This window comes from Chiloscyllium punctatum, chromosome 6 (assembly GCF_047496795.1).
Source record: "Chiloscyllium punctatum isolate Juve2018m chromosome 6, sChiPun1.3, whole genome shotgun sequence".
In the NCBI taxonomy this organism is placed as follows: Eukaryota; Metazoa; Chordata; class Chondrichthyes; order Orectolobiformes; family Hemiscylliidae; genus Chiloscyllium; species Chiloscyllium punctatum.
The window spans coordinates 47,162,942-47,189,586 of record NC_092744.1 but is presented as its reverse complement, the minus strand read 5'-3'; the positions used below and the strand labels follow the sequence as shown (position 1 = coordinate 47,189,586).

The 26,645-nt window shown below is 41.6% G+C and overlaps 1 protein-coding gene across 4 annotated transcripts in view; it reads left to right on the top strand.

The window, feature by feature from the left end:
• usp13 (ubiquitin specific peptidase 13) overlaps nt 1-26,645 on the top strand; it is a 110,800-nt gene that overhangs the window by 23,785 nt on the left and 60,370 nt on the right. For all 4 annotated transcript variants that reach the window (XM_072572570.1, XM_072572567.1, XM_072572571.1 and 1 more), the window contains exons 3-4: nt 4,613-4,670; nt 21,371-21,492. In XM_072572570.1, coding sequence (XP_072428671.1) covers nt 4,613-4,670; nt 21,371-21,492 — 180 coding nt within the window. The remainder of the gene's footprint in view (nt 1-4,612; nt 4,671-21,370; nt 21,493-26,645) is intronic.

Below are 26,645 nucleotides of genomic sequence, written 5' to 3'. Positions count from 1 at the left end.
GAGCTCCAATCATTCATGAAAGGAAATGAGAGAATGGGCCTGGGGTTGCACATTCAGAAGACAACAGTCCTCCATGAGCCTGCTTCTGTTGCACAACACTGTCCCCCAACAATCATGACCTACAGTGAGTAACTGGACAAGGTGGATCAATGTACCTTTAGAACTTCTCTCAGTGGGAGCAGACGTCGATGATGGAATTAAGCGTTGTCTCCAGTGTGTCAGCGCAACCTTTGGCCATCTGAAGAACAGAATGTTAGTTGGCAAAACCCTGAACCTGGCACCAAGCTCATGGTTTGTAAGGCAGCACAGTGCTACCTGCCCTCTGTATGCACTAGAGATGTGGACATGGTGTACACTTCAAATCCCAACAGAAACATCATCAGCGATGCCTCTGCAAATCTGGCAGAGTAGGTGCTGCAAGTGTTGAAGCACTGATTATGCTATGTTGGACATGCCACATCAACTGCATGTCTGACAGGAGACTTCCAGAGCCAGCATGCTGCACACTACTTCATCACTGCCAGCGGTTACCAGGACACAAGAGGAATTGCTTCAAGCATATCTTCAAAGTGTCCCTAAAACATGTAGTATTCCAACTGACTTGTGGGAATCTCCTGCCTAAGACATCCCAAATCTGGGAAGAGACAACAGCAAAGGATGACAACCATTCCCAACAAGTCCAGGTGTACGCCAGTTACAACAACAGAGGGAGCATATGAAAATCTGAACATCTTATCCACTGTCTCTGCAAACATTATTTGCCCCAAATGTGGCAAGGTGTGTGAAACTAGTATAAAATTATTGAGTTACCTCAGGACCCACAGGCCTGGAGCAGAAAAGTCATCCTTGGCTCCAAGGGACAGCCTAAGATGGGCTGAACAGCCTCATGTTTGTTGGAAAAGCCTGTGACTCTGCAGGTAAATTGTGTATGAAATTTTATTAGTGATACAAACATTATTTATCTCTGAGACTCTGTATAACCTTCTGATCCAGGACCAATTTAAATCAAGAGTACTTTCTAATAAAATCATCTTGAGTTGCCCTATGATGAGTGATGAGTGGTCTTCCTCTTGATCTACAGTGGGTTGATACAATTGAATAACTTTGAGGGTGTGGTGTTGGAAAAGCACAGCAGGTCAGGCAGCATTCGAGGAGCAGGAGAATCGAGGTATTGGGCAAAAGCCCTTCATCAGGAATGAGGCTTGTGAGCCGAGGGGGTGGAGAGATAACAGCACGAGGTGGTGCTGATACAGTCATCAATGTAGCAGAGGAAAAGGTGGGGAATGGTACCGGCGTGCCCACTGCTGCCACTTGTGCTGATTGCTTATTATTTTTTTCTATGCAGTTACACCAGTACCATTCCCCATCCTTTCCACCACTACATTGATGACTGTATCGGCACCACCTTGTGCTCCCATTAGGAGGTTGAACAGTTTGTCAACTTCATCAACGCGTTCCACCCTGACCTTCAGTTCACCTGGACCATCTCAGACACCTCCCTCCCCTTCCTGGACCTCTCCATCTCCATCAATGGTGAACGACTCAACACTGACATCTTCTACAAACCCACTGACTCCCGCAGCTATCTGGACTACTCCTCCTCCCAACCTGCCTCCTGTAAAATGCTATCCCTTATCCCCAATTCCTCTGCCTTCGCTGCATCTGCTCCCAAGAGAACCAATTCCACCGCAGAACACACCAGATGGCCTCCTTCTTCAAAGACCCCAATTTCTCCTCCCATGTGGTCGATGATGCCCTACAGCGCATCTCATCCACTTCCTGCACCTCTGCCCTCGCACCCCACTCCTCCAACTGCAACAAGGACAGAATCCTGCTGGTCCTCACCTTCCACCCCACCAACCTCCATGTGCATTGCATCATTCTCCGTCATTTCCATCACCTACAAATGGACCTTGCCACCAGAGATATATTTCCCTCCCCTCCCCTATCTATTTTCTGTAAAGACCATTCCCTCCTCAACCCTCGTGTCAGGTCCACGCCCCTCCACCAAACCACCCTCCCCTTGCGGCACCTTCGCCTGCCACTGCAGAAATTGCAAGCCTGCGCCAACACCTCCCCCTTCAACTCCATCCATGGCCCGAAAGGAGCCTTCCACATCCATCAGAGTTTTACCCTGCATTTCCATACATGTCATTTACTGTATCTGTTGCTCCAGATGCGGTCTCCTCTACATTGGGAAGACAGGACACCTACTTGTAGAGTGCTTCAAAGAACATCTCTGGGACACCTGCACAATCCAACCCCCACTGCCCTGTGGCCAAACACTTCAACTCCCCCTCCCACTATGCCAAGAACATGCGTGTCCTGGGCCTTCTCTATCGCCACTTCCTCACCACCCGACACCTGGAGGAAGAACACCTCATCTTCCACCTTGGTACCTGCCAACCACACAGCATCAATGTGGATTTCACTAGTTTCCCCATTTTCCCCTCCCCCTGCCTTATCCCAGTTACAGCCTTGCAATTTGGCACCGCCTTCATGAACTATCGTCCCTGACCATCTTCCTTCCCACCTATCGCCATTACCCCCATCTCTGTCTACTTATCGCACTCTCAGCTACCTTCCGCCCAGCCCCACCCCCTCCCATTTATCTCTCCAACCCCTCAGCTGAGAAGCTTCATTCCTAATGAAGGGCCTTTGCCTGACTCTCTCGATTCTGATCTCTTGCATCTGCAGTCCTCACTTTCTCCACAGTTGAGTAGCTTGTTAAACCATTTAAGTGGACAGTTAAGAGTCAACCACATTAATATTGGATGTAGTCATCTCGGACAGAATGGGTAAGGGCAACAGGCTTCCATCTGGAAAGAAAATTAATGAATCATTTGGATATTTACAGTAATGTAACAATTTCATGGTCATTTTTATTAAGTCAGGTTTCTATTTCCATATATCTAAAACTAAATTAAAATTCTGAAACTGCTATAGTTGGATTTGTACTTGGTTTCTGCTGACTTATTTGTTCAGACTGCTGAAGTACTGGTCCAATAAGGTAACAAGTACAAAGCCATACTTTATTTTTATAAAACCAATGAATTCAATTAACACAGAAATAAGCTCATTTACAAAAATATTGCCAAAATCATTTCTAATGCTTGAGAATCAACTGTTGGTCATTTTATCTTATTTTCTTATTCTTATATCTAATCTAATCTAATCTGATAAATTTCTTCTTGGCATTCATCAGCTTGATTCTCTTGTCCGTGATTCCCATGTTACTTCTGTGTTGTTGCTGTTTCATGTGCAAGAATGATGCACGTCAGTGTATGAGTATGTATCTAAATATAAATATAAACTTGTGAAGTTTATCATCCTTGCCTTTTCCATCATCACCAACAGGATACTATCAACCAACACATCTTTCCTTGCCTCCACTGTCAGTATTCTGCAGGGACTGTTTCTTCCACAACATCTTAGTTCACTTCTCTATCACTCCTAATACTTCCTCATCACCCTCCCCAATTGTGGCACCTTTCAATACAATTACAGAAGGTGTAGCACTTACCACCCCAGTCCTCACTGTCCAAGACCCTCTGCACACCATCTAGGTAAATCAGTGTTTTACTTGTATTTCTTTCAATCTGTATTATGAACAGGGAATAGAGTCTTTACATTGGCAAGACCCAAATGCAGACTGCTTTGGAGAACAGTTTGCTCTGTCCATAAGAATGAACCTTACCTTCCAATTGCTCTATTTCAATAAGCCATCTTGATCCCATGCTAACAAATCCTTCCTGGGCCAGCTGCAATGTTCCAATGATGCTCAACACAAGTTGAAAGAACAGCATGTCATCTTCGACTCAACATCCTTCAGGATTCAGGGCAACAACTTCAGAACATGTTACCTGCCTTTGATTATTTAAGTTACTTTAACATGTCTCTCAGCAGAGTGGAAGTGAATCCATTTTCTTTTTTTCTCGTGTATTATTTAGAACTATACCACCATTAGCATTTCATTTGTTTTTGATTCTGGGCACCATTACCATCTGTTCCATTAGCTCCTCCTTCTGCTCTGTTTTCAGCATTAAACACCTCCACAATTCATTTTCTCTCTCTTTTCTCTCTTCTCTCTCCTCTCTCTCTTCTCTCTCTCTCTCTCTCTCTCTCCATAGATGCTGCCCAATCACGCCGCATTGAGTTTCTTCAATATTTTCTGATTTCCAGCATCCACGGTATTTTGTTTTTATTACCCTGAAGTTTCTTACTCAGTATAAAGAATTTGTTTGTAACATGCTATCCCCAGAATAAATGGGCTTATGAAGTTCCACAGGATTGTACAATTTAAATATACCTGACATGACTGCTGTAAACCACATAGGTTTGTATTTTTACAGTTTAGAAAGATGTCCAGCAAATATTAGAACCTTTTATTAAATACTTAAACTTTGCAGTTAAGGCAGTTAAAAAGTTAGTTGAAAAGAAAAAGGATAGCAAACATATGGAGGATAGTGGGTTAGTGTAGGTTAGGTGGGCTTTGATCGGTGCAACATCGAGGGCTGAAGGGCCTGTACTGCGCTGTATTCTTCTATGTTCTATCATTATCATGATTGATTCAAATCAAACAAGTCTTTTTTTCTTGATCTTAAAATTACAGAAAGCCACTGGAGCTTCTGGTGGAGGTGTACCTAAGAAGAAATCTCAGATCATTTTTGGTAAGTTACTTCATTGATTTTCAGACGATTGCTTTGAACGGTAATTTAACAAAAGCAGGTTTTGTGATGTACATTTGAATTTCAGCTCTATGTTTGTTCTTTCTTTTAATAATATGGTCGGTTAGCTAAGTTGGCTGGATGGCTGGCTTGTGATGTAAGTTATGCCAACAGCGTGGGTTCAATTCCTGCACTGGCTGAGGTTACCAGGAAGGACTCTCCTTCTCAACCTCTCTCCTCACCTGAAGCACGGTAAACCACCACCAGTTGTGTTTCTGTAATGAGTGAGCAACCCTGTGGTCTAGCAAGACTATGGTGACTTTCTATAATCCCTTATACTATGGATACTGATTCCAGGCCTTTGCTCAGGTTGATCATTCAGTCATCTACAAGGATGAAGTCAAGTAATCAGCACATTTTTTCCCCTCTCTCCTTTTATCTCAGTAAGGAAGTGGTTGCTCTCTGTTACATTCACAGCCACAAATGTTTAGTCGAGTCAAAGAAACTGATTTTTCTTTTTACTACTAAAAATATTCACTTCAAAGATGGCACATGTTTCAGCAATATTCACAGATGTGCTAAAATAAATGGTATCTGGTGTAAATGATAATGCTTTGAGAAGAGTTGCTGTTGAAGCTACGAAAAGCACCACAAAATCTAATGATGTCACCCAATCTTTGTGTGGAAGAGGAGGAGCCTAGCACAAGGTCCAGTGGAGACAGGCATGTCACCTTTGTAACCATGCTCAAGGAGCCAATACAGCTTGTAGTATCTGTTACTGTCATGTGATAAACAACATGAAGTCTCTCTTCTAGTTAAAACCCAACAGTGGTTTTTCCTCTAACATTGCTAATTGTCCTTAGCTTCAGCAAACAAAGGGTTATGTATGAGCTGTTGTGACACAGTGGTAATGTCCCTACCTCTGACCAGAAGTCCTAAGTGACGCAATTGTTTCCAACCATTTCTCAATGTAAACCGAGTAACATGTTTGCATTTTTAATTATTCAAGGTCTTGTAATGCAGTGGCAGTGTCCATATTTCTGGACCAGACCCTGAGTTTCAGTTCTATCTGCTCCAGACATCTGGCATAATGTGTCTGGGCAGGTTGATTAAAAAAGTATTAAGAGGAGGATTCTGTTGATCTTTTTGATTTTATTTTTGTTACTGTGCCCTAGAAAGGGCTGTTCAACTCACTTCTTTCCAAAGAGTAGAGAGGAGAATTGGAGGCAGCACTTTACACAAACCCCAAGCCATCACTGACTAAAATCGCAACATAAGATAGTGCAAAACACAAACTTTTGACAGTTTCTTAAAGGAAAACAAAATCTCCTTGCTTAAGGAAAGAAGTCATAATTGTACAGATATGCATAATCTAACAGAAAACTAATGTGTTTAACAACTGTGTTCTTCATAATTGAAGTTTAAAAAGAATGCAAATGCACATAATTGTATCCATCTTTGATTCCACTGCCGAGCAAAGCTTGACACTTTTTTCAATCTCATTCAAGACCTTTTGCTTTTGCTTCCATCTTTGCACGTTCAAGTCCAATGGACTCAGCCTTCAGTAAGTCTAATGTACAGTTGGATTTGACAACGATCACCAGATCTGGCTTGACTTCATTATCAAGTTTTTGTTTTAAATTATTCTTGGAATGTTGGGATCACTGACCTAGTTTAGCTCATCACTAATGCATTGAGAAGTTGGTGTGTGAACTACCTTCTTGGACTGTTGCAGTCTATGTGGAATAAGTACACCTGCACTGCTATTAGGAAGGAGTTTCAGATGTTGATTCAGCAATTATGATAGATCCTATCTATCCTATCTTCTCTCCAAATTAGGACGATGTGTGACTTGAAATGAAACTTACAGGTGATTGTGTTCTTGTGAATCTGCTGCCTTTTGTCCTTCTAGATGGGAGATCCAGGTTGCAAATTTGGAAATTGCTATTGGTGGAGTTCTGGTGAATTACTGCAGTGCATCTTCTGGAAAGTATGTGCTGCTGCCACTGTGTGTCAGTAGTGAGGGGAGTGAAATAGTAGATGTGATGGTCATCAAGCAGGCCATTTTGCCTTAGATGATGTTGAGCTTCTTGAGTGTTATTGGAGGGGCTATAGATGAAGAAATCCCACAGCCCACAGCTCCGGTCAAAACTCTGTGGTTCCAACACATCCTGTCATGAATCGTTATGGACAGCAAGCAATCAGCAGGAAGAAGAGACTCCACAAATATCTCCATTTTCTATAAGAGGAAGTCAATCACTTTTGTTCAAATGTCCAGACTTGAATCTCTGGTAATCATCTTCATCCAGAAGTGCTGAGTAGAAGATTCCTGTGACCTTCTCCTGAGGACCCCACCATTAGGGATGTCAGTCATCAGCCAATTTGATTTACTCTTAGGCAACATTTGAACCCTCCAGATACCGCAATGACTTTGTGACCTGGCAAATTTGTTGAGATAAATTCATGTCTGCTGACTTGTAGATGAATATTAACAGGCTTTATTAAATGTAACTATGTTCAGGAGATTTAAGAAGACCACAGATTTTGGCTCCTATTCCATGTGATATGACATAACTACAATATAGCTCCTTGCGCACATGCCCAATAGATATTAAAGGTATAACTAATTCTTTACTCCACAATCCTGTTAATAGTACTAAAGAGCTACCTGCACCTGTAGCTAAGTTGGTCCAGTGGCTATACTAGAATCTACCCAACTACCTGAAAAGTTGTTTAGGTGTACCATGTTCAGGACAAATCCAAACTGGTCAATTACCACCTCAACGGTCTACTTAATCATCATCAAACTGATAGACAGTGATATTGATCTTGCTTTTGAACAGCATCTACTCAGAAATAAGTTGCACATCATTGCTCAACGAGGTTTTGCCAGGAGCACTCTTGATAATATGGATTAAAAGTGCTTAATTCCAGAGGTGAGGCACGGGTCATTGGACTTCACTTTGAGGCAGCATGTGACAGAGGGTGGCATCAGAGATGAAAGGGAAATTGAGTTCAGTTGAATTAGCGGAAAGCTCTCCACTGGTTGGAATTCTATCTGGCACAAAGGAAGATGGTTGTTGGAGGCCAGTCATCTTAGTTCCAGGGCATCACTGCAGGATTTTGGCTGCATAGTGTCCTAAACCCAATCATTTTCGACTGTATCATCAGTGACCTTGCCTGCATCACCACGTCTGAAGTGAGGATGTTCATTTAGTGTTGGATTAAAAGTGGCAAGAAACGTTTACACCAGACAAGTGCCAGGCGATGACCATAACCAGCAAGGCAGAATCTAATAATTTCCCTTTGAAGTTCAATAGTGTGCCTTCATTGTACTATCTTATCATCAACATCCTTTGGTAGGTCAGGGAGTTGCCTCACTTGGCGTATTGTGTACAGTTCTGGTTGCCCCATTACAGGAAGGATGTGGAAACATTGAAAAGGTGCAGAGGAGATTTACCAGGATATTGCCTGATCTGGAGTGAAGGTCTTATGAGGAAAGGCTGAGGGACTTGGGTCTGTTCTCATTGGAGAGAAGAAGGCTAAGAGGAGATTTAATAGAGACATACAAGATGAACAGAGGATTAGATAGGGTGGACCGTGCGAGTCTTATTCTGAGGATGATGACATCAGCATGTACGAGGGGGCATAGCTGCACATTGAGGGGTGATAGATTTAAGACAGATGTCAGAAGCAGGTTCTTTACTCAGAGAGTGGTAAGGGCATGGAATCCCCTGCCTGCCAATGTAGTTAACTCAGCCCCATAAGGGGCAATTAAACAGTCCTTGGATAAGCATATGGATGATGGTGGGATAGTGTAGAGTGATGGGCTTAGATTAGTTCAAAGGTTGGCACAGCATCGAGGGCCAAAGGGCCTGCTCTGTGCTGTTTTGTTCTATGTTCTGTGTACCTTTAATCAGAAACCTAACCATGGCTGCAAGGGCAGGTAAGAAGCAAGGAATTTTGTGGGACATAACTCCATCCATGTGCTGGGTCCTCCTCCACCACCAAGATACGCTAAAGTCTGTTCTCCATCTGTAAGTTAGAATGAGGAATGTGATGAATTATTTCCACCCGCTTGGATAAGTGAAGCTCTGATAACACCCAAACGAATGCAACACCATCCAGGTCAAGACAGTGAACTTTATTGGCATTCCATCCACTACTTTAACCATTCATTTTCACAACTGCTGATGCATTGTCACATATTTATGGTAAAATTTAAAGTTGTGCAATATTCATCCATAGGTTTGGGGGAGCAAATAGCTTCAGGTGAAATGTGATTTTCTGAGTATGTAGTACCTTTATGGAAATGCAGATTTGTTGAAAAGACTTGAATTTTACAGGAAGGAATTTTAACTTTTACATAATTTCATACATTTTGTTTGTATCAGATATAAATTGGTTATTTATGAAAATAAGTTATTTAAAAAACCTGTTTGGTTTACTTCACTTTCTATCTTAAGTGCTGCTGCATTTAAGAATCATGCTTTTAACATAGGAAAGTCTTTTAAAGCAGAAAAAATGTTTCAATGTCTCCTTAAATTTTTATGTAAATTATTGATTTGAAAGAAATATTTGTGACAATTGGAAATGTAAACTTAAACACAAACAAATGTTCGGCCTGTGCTGGTACATCATCTTTAAGCGTTAGATGATGTCTAATCAGTATTTGCATGCTATGGTAATGTTCCCTTTTATGTGTTTGGCTTTCTTGTGAGCATGTCACTTTCATAAAAATAGTACGTTGTCATTTAGTAACTGTCTACTGCTTGCCATTTCAAACTTAGGGGCTGGCCTGCAAAGGATCTTCCTTTTGAAATGAAGAAGGGATAGCTCATAATTCCAATGTGTTGTCAGAAGACTAATTTAGATTTATTGCCATCCACTCAAAGATATGTATGTAATTACATGACAGTAAGAGTGTATTTGTTGGCTGAGCCTGACAAAAAAACAGCAGCTGTTTAGTTGAACCTGCATTGTGCTGTAAACAAATCCAACTCTGACACAAAAAAGGGCCATGGCTAATATAGATTCAAATCTGTTACAAATTGACTGTAGAAATAATTATGAACAAGATAGCATCAGTCGATGTATTGAGTACAATTTTCATGATTCTGGCCATGGGGAATAATACTTTAAGGGTTTTGAAGAGCTCTGAGCTAGCCTGTGATATTGCTGATGATTCATCAGCAAGTGTGGCCAAAAGGGGGATATCATCGCTCAGTTAATCACAGTGTCCCTTTGTGATTGGATTTGTGGTATAGAATGTGGAGTAAGATAGGTGATGGCCTGCTGGTATTGTCGCTAGACTGTTAATCTAAAGACCCATGTAATGCTGCGTGACAGATGGTGGCATTTGATTTCAGTAAAAAAAAACTAGAATTAAGAGTCGAATGATGACCATCAGAAATCATTGCCAATTGTCATATAACCCATTTGGTTCATGAACACCCTTTAGGGAAGAAAATCTGCCCATCCTTACCCCTGTTCTGGCTTACATGTGACTTCAGACCCATAGCAATGTGGTTGACTCTGAACTACCCTCAAGGTAATTAGGGATGGGCAGCAAATGTCCATGTCCCTCAGCCTTTCCTCATAAGACCTTCCCTCCATACCAGGCAACATCCTAGTAAAATCTCCTCTGCACCCTTTCCAAAGCTTCCACATCCTCCTTATAATGCAGTGACCAGAACTTATCTATTTTATCTATTTATTAAAAAATCATAGTCCTGAGCAATGCAGACAATAAGGAGGGTGTGAAGGGGAACTACACTTTGACAGTCCTGGTGAAATTATTGTTTCTCCCTACAGGATAGCCACATCCTGGCTACAATCCTAGGGTCCTAGATGAAGTCAACTATTTACAGTCTCAGAAAGTTAGTTTTATAGAACATTAGAACTTAGAACATTACAGCGCAGTACAGGCCCTTTGGCCCTCGATGTTGCGCTGACCTGTCAAACCAATCAGAAGCCCATCTAACCTACACTATTCCATGTACGTCCATATGCTCGTCCAATGTTGACTTAAATGTATTTAAAGTTGGTGAATTTACTACCATTGCAGGTAAAGCATTCCATACCCTTACTACTCTCTGAGTAAAGAAACTACCTCTGACAGCTGTCCTATATCCATCACCCCTTAATTTAAAGCTATGTCCCCTCGTGTTCACCGTCACCATACTTGGAGAAAGGCTCTCCCTGTCCACCCTATCTAACCCTCTGATTATCTTATATGTCTCTATTAAGTCACCTCTGAACCTTCTTCTCTCTAACGAAAACAGCCTCAAGTCCCTCAGGCTTTCCTCGTAAGACCTTCCCTCCATACCAGGCAACATCCTAGTAAAATCTCCTCTGCACCCTTTCCAAAGCTTTCACATCCTTCTTATAATGCGGTGACCAGAACTGTACACAATACTCCAAGTTCGGCCGCACTAGAGTTTTGTACAACTGTAGCATAACTTCATGGTTCCGGAACTCGATCCCTCTATTAATAAAAGCTAAAACACTGTATGCCTTCTTAACAACCCTATCAACCTGGGTGGCAACTTTCAAGGATCTGTGTACATGGACACCGAGATCTCTCTGCTCATCTACACTACCAAGAATCTTACCATTAGCCCAGTACTTTGCATTCCGGTTACTCTGACCAAAGTGAATCACCTCACACTTGTCCGCATTAAACTCCATTTACCACCTCTCAGCCCAGCTCTGCAGCTTATCGATGTCTCTCTGTAACCTACAACATACTTTGTCACTATCCACAACTCCACTGACCTTAGTGTTGTCTGCAAATTTACTAACCCACCCTTCTACACTCTCATCCAGGTCATTTATAAAAATGACGAACAGCAGTGGACCCAATACTGACCATTGTGGTACACCACTGGTAACTGGACTCCAGGATGAACATTTCCCATCAACCACCACCCTCTGTCTTCTTTCAGCAAGCCAATTACTGATCCAAACTGCTATATCTCCCACAATCCCATTCTTCTGCATTTTGTACAAAAGCCTACTGTGGGGAACCTTATTGAAAGCCTTGCTGAAATCCATATATACCACATCAACCGGTTTACTCTCATCTACCTGTTTGGTCACCTTCTCAAAGAAGTCAATAAGTTTTGTGAGGCACGACCTACCCTTCACAAAACTGTGCTGACTATTCCTAATCAAATTATTCTTTTCTAGATGATTATAAATCCTATCTCTTATAACTTTTTCCAACACTTTACCAACAACTGAAGTGAGGCTCCCTGGTCTATAATTACCAGGATTGTCTCTACTCCCCTTCTTGAACAGGGGAACCACATTTGCTTTCCTCCAGTCTTCTGTCACTATTCCTGTAGACAATTATGATTTAAAGATCAATGCCAAAGGCTTGGCAATCTCTTCCCTGGCTTCCCAGAGGATCCTAGGATAAATCCCATCCAGCCCAGGGGACTTATCTATTTTCACACTCTGCAGGATTTCTAATACCTCTTCCTTGTGAACCTCAATCACACCTAGTCTAGTGGCCTGTATTTCAGTATTCTCCTCAACAACATTGTCATTTTCTAGAGTAAATACTGTCGAAAAATATTCATTAAGTGCTTCCCCTATCTCCTCTGACTCCACACACAACTTCCCATTACTACCCTTGATTGGCCCTAATCTTACGCTCGTCATTCTTTTATTCCTTAAATACCTATAGAAAGCCTTAGAGTTTACCCTGATCCTATCTGCCAACAACTTCTCATGTCTCCTCCTGGCTCTTCTGAGCTCTCTCTTTAGGTCTTTCCTGGCTACCTTGTAACTCTCAAGCACCCTAACTGAACTTTCACATCTCATCCTAAAATAAATCTTCTTCTTTCTCTTGACCAGAGATTCCACTTCCTTTGTAAACCACGGCTCCCGTGCTCTACAGCTTCCTCCCTGCTTGACAGGTACATACTTATCTAGGACACACAGGAGCTTTTCCTTGAATAAGCTCCACATTTCTAATGTGCCCATCCCCTGCAGTTTCCTTCCCCATCCTATGCTTCCTAAATCTTGCCTAATCGTATTGTAATTGCCTTTCCCCCAGCTGTAACTCTTGCCCAGTGGTATACACCTGTCCCTTTCTATCACTAAAGTAAACATAACAGAATTGGGATCGCTATCACTAAAGTGCTCACCTACTTCCAAGTCTAACACCTGGCCGGGCTCATTACCTAGTACCAAATCTAATGTGGCTTGCCCCTTGTTGGCCTGTCTACATACTGGACAAAAACTGACCCATCTATAGTACTCGTACTATAGTGTTCCCAGTCAATATTTGGAAAGTTGAAGTTCCCCATGACAACTACCCTGTCTCTCTCACTCCTATCGAGAATCATCTTTGCTATCCTTTCTGCTACATCTCTGGAACTATTCAGAGGCCTATAGAAAACTCCCATCAGGGTGATTTCTTTCCTGTTTCTAACCTCAGCCCATACTACCTCAGTTGACGAGTCCCCAAACATCTTTTCTGCAACTGTAATACTGTCCTTGACCAACAATGCCACACCTCCCCCTCTTTTACCATCTTCTCTGTTCTCACTGACTAATATTGTAATGTACGTTGCTTTTAAACATTTGGAAGTGATCTTTGCATATTATCAAGTCAAATGTATTTCTTGCCCTCCCAATGAGTTGGCAATAGAAACATGACTGACAATAATAGTTTGGCAATTGCGTGTAAGACTTTTTGATGATGAGAAAAGCCCAGCCTTCATTCATGTATATGACTGAATTGATAAGTAAGATGGAATGCAAAACAAGGTTTTGTTCATCTGATATATATTTTACACAGAGCTCTTACGATGCAGTGGTAGTATTCCTACCTCTGAGAAATAGGACCTAGGCTTAAGTCCATCCTGCTCCAGAGATGTGCAATAACATCACTGAACAGGTTGGTTAAAATATCTACATATTTCATAGAAATACCAGTTTTAGTTAATTTTACATTGAATTATGAACAGTTTTCTTTTATGGACTGTTGTGACTCAGGAGTAGATTGGAGTTATCTGACTCATTTCATGGTAAACCATTGACTTGGATAGTTTGAGCCAAGGATTCAAGGTGAAGTGAAGTGCCATTCCTTTATCACAATAGTGATGAAATATGGACTATCAATTTTTAACAGCGATCACCTGAATTTTACTCCTGGAGCTTCCGTGGACTGAACTGGTTTTAGAAAGGAAAGTCTCTGACTTGAAAATAGCCGTAGTTATCACCTGACCACAGGTTAATTTAATTTGCAGTATGCTTCCCATATTGAATGTGAAAGAGTCAGCTGCAATTGTCCAGGTTGGAAACAATGACTCGAATAACACAGGAATGTCACAAATGAGCTGTATTTGAAGCAACAGCTTTGGCAGAGTGGAAGAGATGGATTTGCAACAGCAGAACTGAAAAAGGTTGTATCTCTCTATTGTGTGCTCTCTTTTTCATATGCCTTCTCTTTCATTCTTTCCTTTGTGTGTACTCTCTCTCTCTCCTTTCATTCAGGAGAACAAAACAATCATTGACTGCACAAATTGGAGACATTTTTGAACACTAAGAACACAAAGTTATCTGCAATGTTCACAGCTGTTGCTGTGGCTAACTATGCAATCTCAGGCTAAACTAAAACAAAAAGTACTGGACAAACTCAGCAGGTCTGACAGCATCTGTGGAGAGAGGAGTAGACTTAATGTTTTGAATCCAAACGCTTTCTTTGGAACTTTAATTCTGAAGAACAGTTATTGGACTCAAAACATTAAACCTTTTTTAAATTGAAACAGCTCAAGGTGAGAATTGAGAATCCTAATGAAGGCACCTCTGGTGAGGCAACCATACCCAACTCCAACTTAAAGGCTGAGATACTCAAGCTTGCTTTTTTAATTCTGATGTTTAATGAAAAAGAGGTGCTTTCTTTACCCCTTTGAGCATTTAGCACAGCACTTAAAGTGGTCAGTCCAACTGACAAAGCATAATCTGAATGGGACCTGGGTGGGAAACTGTGCAATGATTGTTTCCAACGTGGAAAATCTGGATGTGTAATGGGGTGGTGCTAGTTCTGGTAGCACAGAAAGGCCAGCAACAAAACCAGTGTGTGTGGCATCAAAGGGGTCAATGTCTGCTCAGGCATTATTGTCGACAAGGCTAGCTGTCAGGAGTTTATGTTCAATTGAAACCATGACCGCCATCTGTTATTTAAACAACATAGATCAATTTCTAAAAACTGAAAGAACTGCGGATGCTGTAAATCAGAAACAAAAACAGAAATTGCTTAAAAAGTTCAGCAGGTCTGGCAGCATCTGTGAAGAAAAATCAGAGTTAACATTTCCGGTTGAGTGACTTTTCCTTAGAGATATTTTAGGTGTTGGAGGTGACTTCCTCAAATTCCAGGAGAGCAATTACTGTTTTATATGCTGTTGTATTATTTTGGAACTTTGGAGAAAAAGAATGTCAAAACAACAGAAGTTTTAAAAGGGAGAAGAACAGACAAAGGAAGCACATGGTGAGGGCAGTGCAGGAGAGAGAATGTTGAATTCTTGTATCGCTGGACATCGGAGTGCATCTGGGAAAATTTAAAAAGTGTAATTCACAACTGATCTTGGAGGAATCTGTTTGGGAGAGGTCACAGCACAGAAGCAGATAAGTGGATTTTAAGCGTGGCCTTAAAATAAGTCTGCAGTAGTGAGTAGAGTGGGTTCTTTCTTGATTATATGTTTTACTGAGCTATGTCTCTTGATTAAACTTAAAGTATAAGCCATAAGTATTAATTTAACCTGGAGCAATGTTTTATAGAGGAATACGACAATGCTTTTTTCTGGGTCTGTAGATTGAAAGAAGCAAAAATGGTCATTAGCAGAGTGATATGCTCTTCTTTTCAGATGTGGGAGTTTAGGGAGAGTTTACGGGTTACTGAGGATAATATCTGCAATAAATACTGTTGGTTGTGAATCCTATCAGATCGAATGGATCGGTTGGAGAGGCAGTTAGAGGCAATGAGAAATTTACAAGAGCAAGGGGATGTGATGGATGGCAGTTATAGGAAGGGAGGGAAGTCTCAGATGGGTTAACTCCAGGAAGTTACACAGATGGGTTAACTCCAGGAAGGGTAAAATAGTTAGGCAAGTAGTGCCTATTCTGTGGCTATCCCCATTTCAAACAAGTAATCTTTTTGGAAATGTAGGGGGTGATGGACACTCAGGAGTATGTAGTACGAACAGCCAAGTTTCTGGTATTGTGACTGGCTCTAATGCAATGAGGGGCATATCGGGTTCCAAGCAATCGATTGTGTTGGGGACTCTCTCGTCCAAGGTACAGACAGACGTTTCTGTGGCCAGCAGCGAAAAATCAGAATGATGCCAGGATCAAGGATGTCTCAGAGAGGGTGCAGAATGTTCTCAAGGGGGAGAGGGACCAGCAGGAGGTCATTGTACACATTGGAACCAATGACATAGGAAGGGAAAAGGTTGAGATTCTGAAGGGAGATTACAGAAAGTTAGGCAGGAGTTTAAAAAGGAGGTCCTCGAGAGTAGTAATATCTGGATTACTCCCAGTGCTACGAGCTAGTGAGGGCAGGAGTAGGAGGATAGAGCAGATGAATGCATGGCTGAGGAGCTGGTGAATGGGAGAAGGATTCACATTTTTGGATCATTGGAAGCTGTTTTGGGGTAGAAGTGACCTGTACAAGAAGGATGGATAGCACCTAAATTGGAAGGGGACTAATGTATTGGCAGGGAGATTTGCTAGAGCTGCTCAGGAGCATTTAAACTATGGGACCCAGGGAGCTAGTGAGGAAAGATTTCAACCTGAGACTTGTACAGTTGAGAACAAAGGTGAATCAAACAGTCAGGGCAGGCAGGGACAAAGCAGAGAACAAAGTAGGACTGATAAATTAAACTGCATTTATTTCAATGCAAGAGGCCTAACATGGAAGGCAGATGAACTCAGGGCATGGTTAGGAACATGGGACTGGGGTATCATAGCAATTACAGAAACATGGCCCAGGACTGGCAGCTTAATGTTTCAGGATACAAATGCTACAGGAAGGATAGAAAGGGAGGCAAGAGAGGAGGGGGAGTGGCATTTTTGATAAGGGATAGCATTATAGCTGTGCTGAGGGAGGATATCCCTGGAAATACATCCAGGGAAGTTATTTGGGTGGAACTGAGAAATAAGAAAGGGATGGTCACCTTATTGGGATTGTATTACAGATCCCCTAATAGTCAGAGGGAAATTGAGAAACAAATTTGTTAGGAGATCTCAGTTATCTGTAATAATAATAGGGTGGTTATGGTAGGGGATTTTAATTTTCCAAACATAGGCTGGGACTGCCATAGTGTTAAGGGTTTAGATGGAGAGGAGTTTGTTAAGTGTGTACAAGAAAATTTTCTGATTCAGTATGTGGATGTACCTACTAGAGAAGGTGCAAGACTTGACCTACTCTTGGGAAATAAGGCAGGGCAGGTGATGGCTGGAAAATGGGAAGCCTTCAGGAATAAGATAGCGAGAATCCAGAGAAAGTAAATTTCTGTCAGGGTGAAAGGAAAGGCTGGTAGGTATAGGGAATGCTGGATGACTAAAGAAATTGACGTTTCCGTTAAGAAAAAGAAGGAAGCGTATGTAAGGTATAGACAGGATAGATCGAGTGAATCCTTAGAGTATAAAGGCAGTAGGAGTATATTTATGAGGGAAATCAGGAGGGCAAAAAGTGGACATGAGATAGCTTTGGCAAGTAGAGTTAAGGAGAATCCAAAGGGTTTTTACAAATACATTAAGGGCAAAAGAGTAACTAGGGAGAGAATAGGCCCCCTCAAAGATCAGCAAGGCAGCCTTTGTGTGGGGCCACAGGAAATGGAGCAGATACTAAACAAGTATTTTGCATCAGTATTTACTGTGGAAAAGGATATGGAAGATATAGAATGTGGGGAAATAGATGGTGAGATCTTGAAAAATGTCCATATTACAGAGGAGGAAGTGCTGGATGTCACCAGGACCTGATCAGGTGTACCCTAGAACTCTGTGGGTAGCTAGAGAAGTGATTGCTGGGCCTCTTCCTGGGATATTTGTATCATCGATAGTCACAGGTGAGGTGCCGGAAGACTGGAGGTTGACTAACGTGGTGCCACTGTTTAAGAAGGGTGGTAAAGACAAGCCAGGGAGCCACAGAGCGGTGAGACTGAGGTCGATGGTGGGCAAGGTATTGGAGGGAATCCTGAGGGTCAGGATGTACATGTATTTGGAAAGCAAGGACTGATTAGGGATACTCAGCATGGCTTTTTGTGTGGGAAATCATGTCTCACAAATTTGATTGAGTTTTTTGAAGAAGTAATAAAGAGGATTGATGAGGGCAGAGCAGTAGATGGGATCTATATGGACTTCAGTAAGGCATTGGACAAGGTTCCCCATAGGAGACTGGTAAGCAAGGTTAGATGTCATGGAATATGGGGAGAACTAGCCATTTGGATACAGAACGGGCTCAAAGTAGAAGACAGAGGGTGGTGGTGGAGAGTTGTTTTTCAGACTGGAGGCCTGTGACCATTGGAGTGCCACAAGGATCAGTGCTGAGTCCTCTACTTTTCATCATTTACGTAAGTGATTTGGGTGCGAGCATAAGAGGTAATAGCAAGTTTGCTGATGACACCAAAATTGGAGGTATAGTGGACAGCGAAGAAGGTTACTTTAGTTTACAATGGGATCTTAATCAGATGGGCCAATGGCCTGAGAAGTGGCAGATGTAATTTAATTTAGATGTGAGGTGCTGCATTTTGGGAAAGCAAATCTTAGCAGGACTTATACATTTAATGGTAAGGTCCTAGGGAGTGTTGCTGAACAAAGAGACCTTGGAGTGCAGGTTCATGGCTCCTTGAAAGTGGAGTCGCAGGTAGATAGGATAGTGAAGAAGGCGTCTGGGATGCTTTCCTTTATTGGTCAGAGTATTGAGTACAGGAGTTGGGAGGTCATGTTGTGGCTGTACGGAATATTGGTTAGGCCATTGTTGGAATATTGCATGCAATTCTGGTCTCCTCCTATTGGAAAGATGTTGTGAAACTTGAAAGGGTTCAGAAAAGATTTGCAAGGATGTTGCCAGGGTTGGAGCATCTGAGCTACAGGGAGAGGCTGAACAGGCTGGGGCTATTTTCCCTGGAGCGTCGGAGGCCGAGGGGTGACCTTATAGAGGTTTACAAAATTATGAAGGGTATGGATAGGATAAATAGGCAAAGTCTTTTCCCTGGGGTGGGAGAATCCAGAACTAGAGGGTATAGGTGTAGGGTGAGAGGGGAAAGATATACAAGAGACCTAAGTGGCAAATTTTTCATGCAGTGGGTGATATGTGTGTAGAATGAGCTGCCAGAGGAAATGGTGGAGGCTAGTGCAATTGCAACATTTAAAAGGCATCTGGATGGGTATATGAATGGGAAGGGTTTGGAGGGATATGGGCTGGATTCTGACAGGTGGGATTAGATTGGGTTGGGATATCTGGTCGGCATGGATGAGTTGGACTGAAGGGTCTGTTTTTGTGCTGTACATCTTTATGACTCTATGACTCTATAAATTAGTAGTCTCTGAACTGGGTGTGCACAAACATTGATAGTGAGTAAATAAAAGAACTCCTCACCTGAAAGTAAGTTAAATCCAAGTGTACTGACAACAGAGATCATGGGAAATGTACAGCAGTATTACTGGTTAAGGTTTACTTGCAGAATAAATATGTAATGGGCCTTGTTTAAGGGTCCAGAGGAGAAGGCTGGGGTATTGGACCCTGAACAGGGAGACAGTGGAGGGGGATATGAAGATAGAAACAAAAGACAGAAAGGTAAGAAGCAAAAGCAGAAGGTAATAAAGCACATAGCACCATGGTCCAAAAATAGCTAAGATGATTAACAAGGTTAAAAAGATAGAAAATAGATACAAGAGTAGGCCATTCAGCCCTTCAACACAGTGGCTGCACCCAAAGTGGATTTTGAACCTTGTTCGGATGGAGAGAATGTGTGTTGAATGGATGTGCTGTTGTTCCATTTTTGTTTGTATTCTTAGTTCATCCAAACCTTGTAATGAAATGTACACCTTAACCAAGAGGGAGGTATTGTTTTGTTTCCCTTGAGGTGGGGAGTTGTCATGATAAGGATGGTTTATTAATTTTCTACTTCCATTATCTAATTTTAATACCTGGGACTTGCATGGACAAATGGTTTTAAAAAGGAAATGTGCTGACTTTAAAAAAATGACTACAGTGATCACCTGACCACAGGTTGAGCCAAGCTCCAGGAAACCATGTACAATAAACAAAATAATCTGATCTGTAATTAACACTTCTTTCAAGAGACTGAAACAGTATGAATGAACTCTCAATTCCTAATTATGGTTTATACTTGTATAATAATATTGGAGATGAAGGATTCACCTGCACTTATCCAGCTTGAAGCAATTATATCAGAATACAGAAATAAGCTGGATTTCAAACAACTGTTTGGCAGAGCAGAGGAGATGGACTTATCACAGAGCTGGAAGAAGTCCTCCTTTTGCTTTTGCTTAGAATGGACAAAATAGCTGGTGACAACACAAATTGAGCAAACACCTGAACGTCAAGAATTGAGATATCTGTAATATTCAGAGATACTATCCTGGTCCAGGACGCCTCTAACCAATTGGAATCTCATGTTTACATTCCCAGGGCACACTGAGGCCTTTAAACTGCATTTGTTTTATCTTTCCTTTTGTATTTGACATTATCTCCTTTGTAACTTTATGCTTATCTTTGAGTGTGCTTAATGTCATGCCTTTCATATTTTCTTAGGATTAAGAAATAATAAAATTCCTCTTTCTTTCAATCAAGGAAGTCCTGGCATTAACTCCTTAATATTTCGGGTGAACTAGTAAGCTACCTTTCAATTGTAGTGAGGTGTCGCTGCATGATTTTAAAAAAACAAAATTGTTTTGGCTATCCAAGAACGTTAAAAGGAGTGGAGCTGGTTTGCCACTCCTTATCTGGCCATAAGACCTTTTAAAGTTTGATAAGTGACAGCAAGAGAGGAGAAATGGCAAGATAATCCAGTTTGCTTGTGGCAGTGTTGAATTGAGGTATATCTTGTGACAAAATGACATAAAAAATCCTCCTTTATACTTATGTGACTAATTACATGTCAGCAGATGTCGAATATTAATATTTGCAGACAGAAACAAATGCTATTTTTATCACATGTTGCTATGTCACCACACTCTGTAAAATAATTGAGAATTGGAATGCAGGGAAGTATTGTATCGATTTAACTGGTGTGGTATTTAAACTACAAATTAAAGTCAGAATGTTGCGAGCAATAGTTCTAGTTCTTGATATTTCTATTTTGACATGATTTTCCATATCAATTACATTGCAAATTTACTCCTGTCTTTCAATGGCCATGCACACTAAAATTGCATGGTGTTTGAGTCTTTATCTCCTGCATTCAGGTTTTGTTCCATTTATAGGATATTTGTCATCCTGGTCAGAGATTACAGAAATAATGGGATGAATGCTGATGGAATAAATTACCCTATTCTATTCTTGTGTCATTATAATTTTTCTGGATTGAAGTGACATCCACTTTTTGTAATAAATTTAAATGAAGTGAGAAGGCATGCAGAGCCCTCCTCGTAAAATGTTGGGTTGAATAAATGAATAATCAGAAATGCATTAGTTTTGTTTTAATCTTGTTTTTTTTTCTTAGAACTGGAGAAGAATGAAGACCTCAACAATGAAGATTATGAATACGAAGATGAAGCGAAACTTGTTATATTTCCTGACCACTATGAAATTCCTTTGCCAAACATAGAGGAGTTGCCAGCACTGGTCAGTGAGTTTGTGCAGCAGCATCTATTGTTTATCTCTTTACAGTCTCAAGCTTCAGTACATTTGGGATAGAGAGGAGAAAGACTACTGTTTTTAGCCTCAACAGGCTGATCCTGTTATAGCAGAGATACTAATAGCAACAAAAAATGTGATACATAATTAAAGGGAACAATTTTTCATACACAAGTCAAAGTTACCCAAGTTTCTTTTTATGATTTGACTACGGATTTAGAGTCATAGAGCTGTGCAGCACAGAGTCAGACCCTTTGGTCCAACTTGTCCGTGCCGATCAGATATCCTAAATTAGTATAGTCCCATTTGCCAGCATTTGGCCCATATCCCTCTAAACCCTTCCTATTCATATACCCAGCCAGATGCCTTGTAAATGTTGTAATTGTGCCAACCTCCACCACTTCCTCTGGCACCTCGTTCCATACACACACCACCCTCTGGGTTAAAACGTTGCCCCTTGGGTCCCTTTTAAATAATTTCCCTCCCACCTTAAAGCTATGCCCTCTAGTTTTGAACTTACCCACCCTGGGGAAAAGAACTGCCTATTTACCCTATCCAGGCCCCTCAAGATTTTATGAACCTCTAAAAGGTTTTCCCTCTGCCTCTGATGCTCCAGAGAAGATAGTCCCAGCCTATTCAGCGTCTTCTTATAGCTCAAACCCTCCAACCTTGGCAACATCCTTGTAAATGTTTTTCTGAACCCTTTCAAGTTTCACAACATCTTTCCAAAGCAGGGAGACCAGAATTGCATGCAGTATTCAAAAGGTGGCCTAACCAATGTTCTGTACAGCCACAACATAACCTCCCAACGCCTATACTCAATGCACTGACCAATAAAGGCAAGCATACCAAACGTCTTCTTCACTCTCCTATCTACCTGCGAGTCCATTTTCAGGGAACTATTAACCTGCACTCCAAGTTCTCTTTCTTCAGTAACACTCCCCAGGACCTTATTATTAAGTGTATAACTCCTGCCCTGATTTGCCTTTCCAAAATGTAGCACCTCACATTTATCGAAATTAAACTTCATCTGCCCATTGGCCCATCTGATCAAGATCCCATTGTACTCTGAAGTCACCTTCTTCGCTGTCCACTATACCTTCAATTTTGATGTCGTCTGCAAACTTACTAACTATATCTCCAATGTTCACATCCAAATCATTCATATAAATGATGAAAAGCAGTGGCCCCAGCATCAATCCTTTTAACACACTGTTGGTCACATGCCTCCAGTCTGAAAAGCAATCCTTCACCACCACTCTCTGTCTTTTTATCTTTTAGCCAGTTCTGTATCCAAGTGGCTGGTTCTCCCTATATTTCTGTGTGATCTAACCAGTCTACCATGAGGAACCTTGTTGAATTGAAAATGTGTTGCTGGAAAAGCGCAGCAGGTCAGGCAGCATCCAAGGAGCAGGAGAATTGACGTTTCGGGCATGAGCCCTTCTTCAGGAATGATTCCTGAAGAAGGGCTCATGCCCGAAACGTCGATTCTCCTGCTCCTTGGATGCTGCCTGGCCTGCAGCGCTTTTCCAGTAACACATTTTCAGCTCTGATCTCCAGCATCTGCAGTCCTCACTTTCTCCTCAGAGATACTGCATGGCCCAGTCCATGAGCTGGGTGTGTGTCCCTGAGAACATTGTTTCCTTGCTGCAGCATTACAATGGTAACAATTACAATTGCAACCTTAGCTCATGCACTGAGTGTAGAGGCATGCTATGGATCATGAGAGTGTGCCATGAGGATTCTTTGAGGTTGGCATATATTGGATGCAGTGTCCATGGGCATGGAGTGTGTGAGGCTGGTGCTCATGGAGTGTACCCTGAGATGTCAGCCCCACAACAGTGAAAGGGTCCCCTTGTTCTCACCTACCATTGCATTCTGATTTCTCGCTGTCTGTGCCTCTGACTGGAGAGTCCCTATCAGAATCGATTGCTTGGAACCTGATATACCCCTTGCTACATTAGAGACAGTCTCAGTAGCAGAAATCTTTGCTACATTCCCCTGAGAGTTCATCACCCTCTACATTTTCCAAAACAGCATACTTGTTTGGGCTGGGAGTAGCCACAGGAGATTCCTGTGGGACCTGCCACCCTCTCCTATCTTTCCTGGTAGTAACCCATCTGCCTGACTGTATCTGTGGTTTGCTTCTTCCTTCCCACAGCTGTCATCCATCACACCCCTAGCTCTTGTAAATTCCTCATTGTGTTTCATTAACTATCTGCAGAATTTTAATTTGTGCCGTTGTTTTAAAGGCTTAAATTTGATGTCAATAGGTATAGAAATGTCTTTTAGAGTCATAGAGACGTACAGCATGGAAACAGACCCTTTTGTCCAACTCGGCCATGCCGACCACATATCCTAAATAAATCTAGTCCTATTCTAAACTCTTCTTATTCATATATCCATCCAGATGCCTTTTGTGTTGTAATTTTACCAACCTCCACCACTTCCATCAATATATGCACCACCGTCTGCATGAAAAACTTGCCCCTTAGGTCCCTTTTAAATCTTTCCCCTCTTACCTTAAATCTATAACAAATAATGTGAGATTAAATATAGTAAAGTAAATTTAGATTTTAAATAAAATACTTTAGAAATAAAGACTTGAATTTATATAAAAGCTTGCAGAAGTACCAACATTTCAAAGCACTTTACTGCCAATTAATTACTTTTGAAGTGTGTGAAATGTGAGAAAGGCAGAAACCAATGTGCGCACCACAAGTTCCGACAAACAGCAATGTGGTGGAGTGTGAACAATCTTTTCTTTTCGATGTAGATTGAGAGATAACTGCTTGTGAGGATTCTAAGGATAATTCCTCTGTTCTCCTTTAGAAAAGTGCCATGGGATCTTTTATATCCGCATATGAGAGGTGAAAGACTGTCATTTTAACATTTCCTCTGAAAGTTGGCCCCTCCAACAGTACAGCACCCTCACAATACTGCACTAGCATGCCTCTCTTGCTTTCTGTACCAAAGTAGACTCAAACACACATTCTTCTGAATCAGAGGTTCGAGCTGAACTATGGATGACATCAATATGTATGCTGAATCAATTTGTGTTGAGTCATATTTAACAGAGTTGTTTAAAACTGATAGACAACTTGAGTCAGTCATCATTTGTTTACATTCTTTTCCATTCTATCTCCAAAATAAAACATTCTGTTGAAGCACATCTGCTATGTTCTGATAGTAATGCAATCTATTCACTTGTCTGCAAACTAATGAGTTTGTTTAGCAAACGAAGGTGAATCTCACTATAAGGCGTGAGTGGGCTTTGCCATGGTAGCCATTCAGTTTACGACAATTTAGCATAGAAGAAAGTGAGGACTGCAGATGCTGGAGATCAGAGCTGAAAAATGTGTTGCTGGAAAAGCGCAGCAGGTCAGGCAGCATCCAAGGAGCAGGAGAATCGATGTTCCGGGCATAAGCCCTTCTTCAGGGATGAGGAAGGTGTGCCGAGCAGGCTAAGATAAAAGGTAGGGAGGAGGGACTTGGGGGAAGGGTGTTGGGAATGCAATAGGTGGAAGGAGGTTAAGGTGAGGGTGATAGGCTGGAGAGGGGGTGGGGGCGGAGAGGTCGGGAAGAAGATTGCAGGTCAAGAAGGCGGTGCTGAGTCCGAGGATTTCTCCAGCTTCCTCATTTCCCCACCTTATCTCAGTCCCAACCCTCGGACTCAGCACCGCCTTCTTGACCTGCAATCTTCTTCCCGACCTCTCCACCCCCACCCCCTCTCCGGCATATCACCCTCACCTTAACTTCCTTCCACCTATCGCATTCCCAACACCCCTCCCCCAAGTCCCTCCTCCCTACTTTTTATCTTGGCCTGCTTGGCACACCTTCCTCATTCCTGAAGAAGGGCTTATGCCCGAAACATCGATTCTCCTGCTCCTTGGATGCTGCCTGACCTGCTGTGCTTTTCCAGCAACACATTTTTCGGTGACAATTTAGCATAACCCAGAGTTGACTAGTTCAATCAGAATGTGTTACACTAATAGCACAATCCCATTTAATATCACAGTAGTTTAGGACCTCGCTTTAGTTACAGCAACTTTGTTAATTCAATGTCTGATCACTGACTCTTTAGCAACAATATGCACTGCACCATCTTCAGCTTTTTCATCATTCTTGACCTCAAATGATTATGACTTTCTAAATGCGCCAGGTGTGCCTCAGAGATTGAGTATTCATGTAGAGACAAAGCAAAGAACTAAAGTATGTATTAAGGAGGAGAGAAATCATTATGTTCAGGGAAGGATTGTTTATTACAGTCCCACTGCTGTGGTGATACATTGAATTCTTCACAGTTATAGAAAATCAATGGATTTCAATCCAAGAGAATTGTGTTGCACACATCCAAATCTGACAGTTGCATAAATCAGTGTTCCTTAGTGGAACAAACTGAGGCAAAAACCAAACTTATTTGTTTACCGTTGTGGTTCTGTTCGCCGAGCTGGGAATTTGTGTTGCAGACGTTTTGTCCCCTGTCTAGGTGACATCCTCAGGGCTTAGGAGCCTCCTGCGAAGCGCTTCTGTGTTGTTTCCTCCGACATTTATAGTGGAGGGTGTCACCTAGACAGGGGACGAAACGTCTGCAACACAAATTCCCAGCTTGGCAAACAGAACCACAACAACGATCACCCGAGCTACAAATCTTCTCACAAACTTTATTTGTTTACCTTTTATTAGCTTGATGTGATTGAAATTACAATGTTTCTTCACAACATCCTCTAACTGGTCTGAGTATATGACCAATGCACCAATGCTTTCCATAGTGTGTCAGCCAGTAAACTTATTTTCGCTGCACCTTTGCTAGCAGAGAAAAAATGAAAAGATAATTATTTTCCACAAAACGATGTACAGCTGTTTTTATTCTGTGTCAGTTACTATGAAAAACATTTGTTCTGGAAAGTATGTAAGCAATTCAGAACAAATTGTTAAATCAGAAATTACATAGCTTAGATTTAACATTCATTGTAGCAAGATAGGAAACTGGGGACCTGTCCTGCAGAATAGAGGGTTCATGACCTGCATGTAACATTAATTTGTATTTCCTAAATATGCATCTTGCATATTAATGCAAAGCATCAGAAAAATATCTGTGATATTTCCATTTTTATTTGTCATTCCAACACTGATGACAT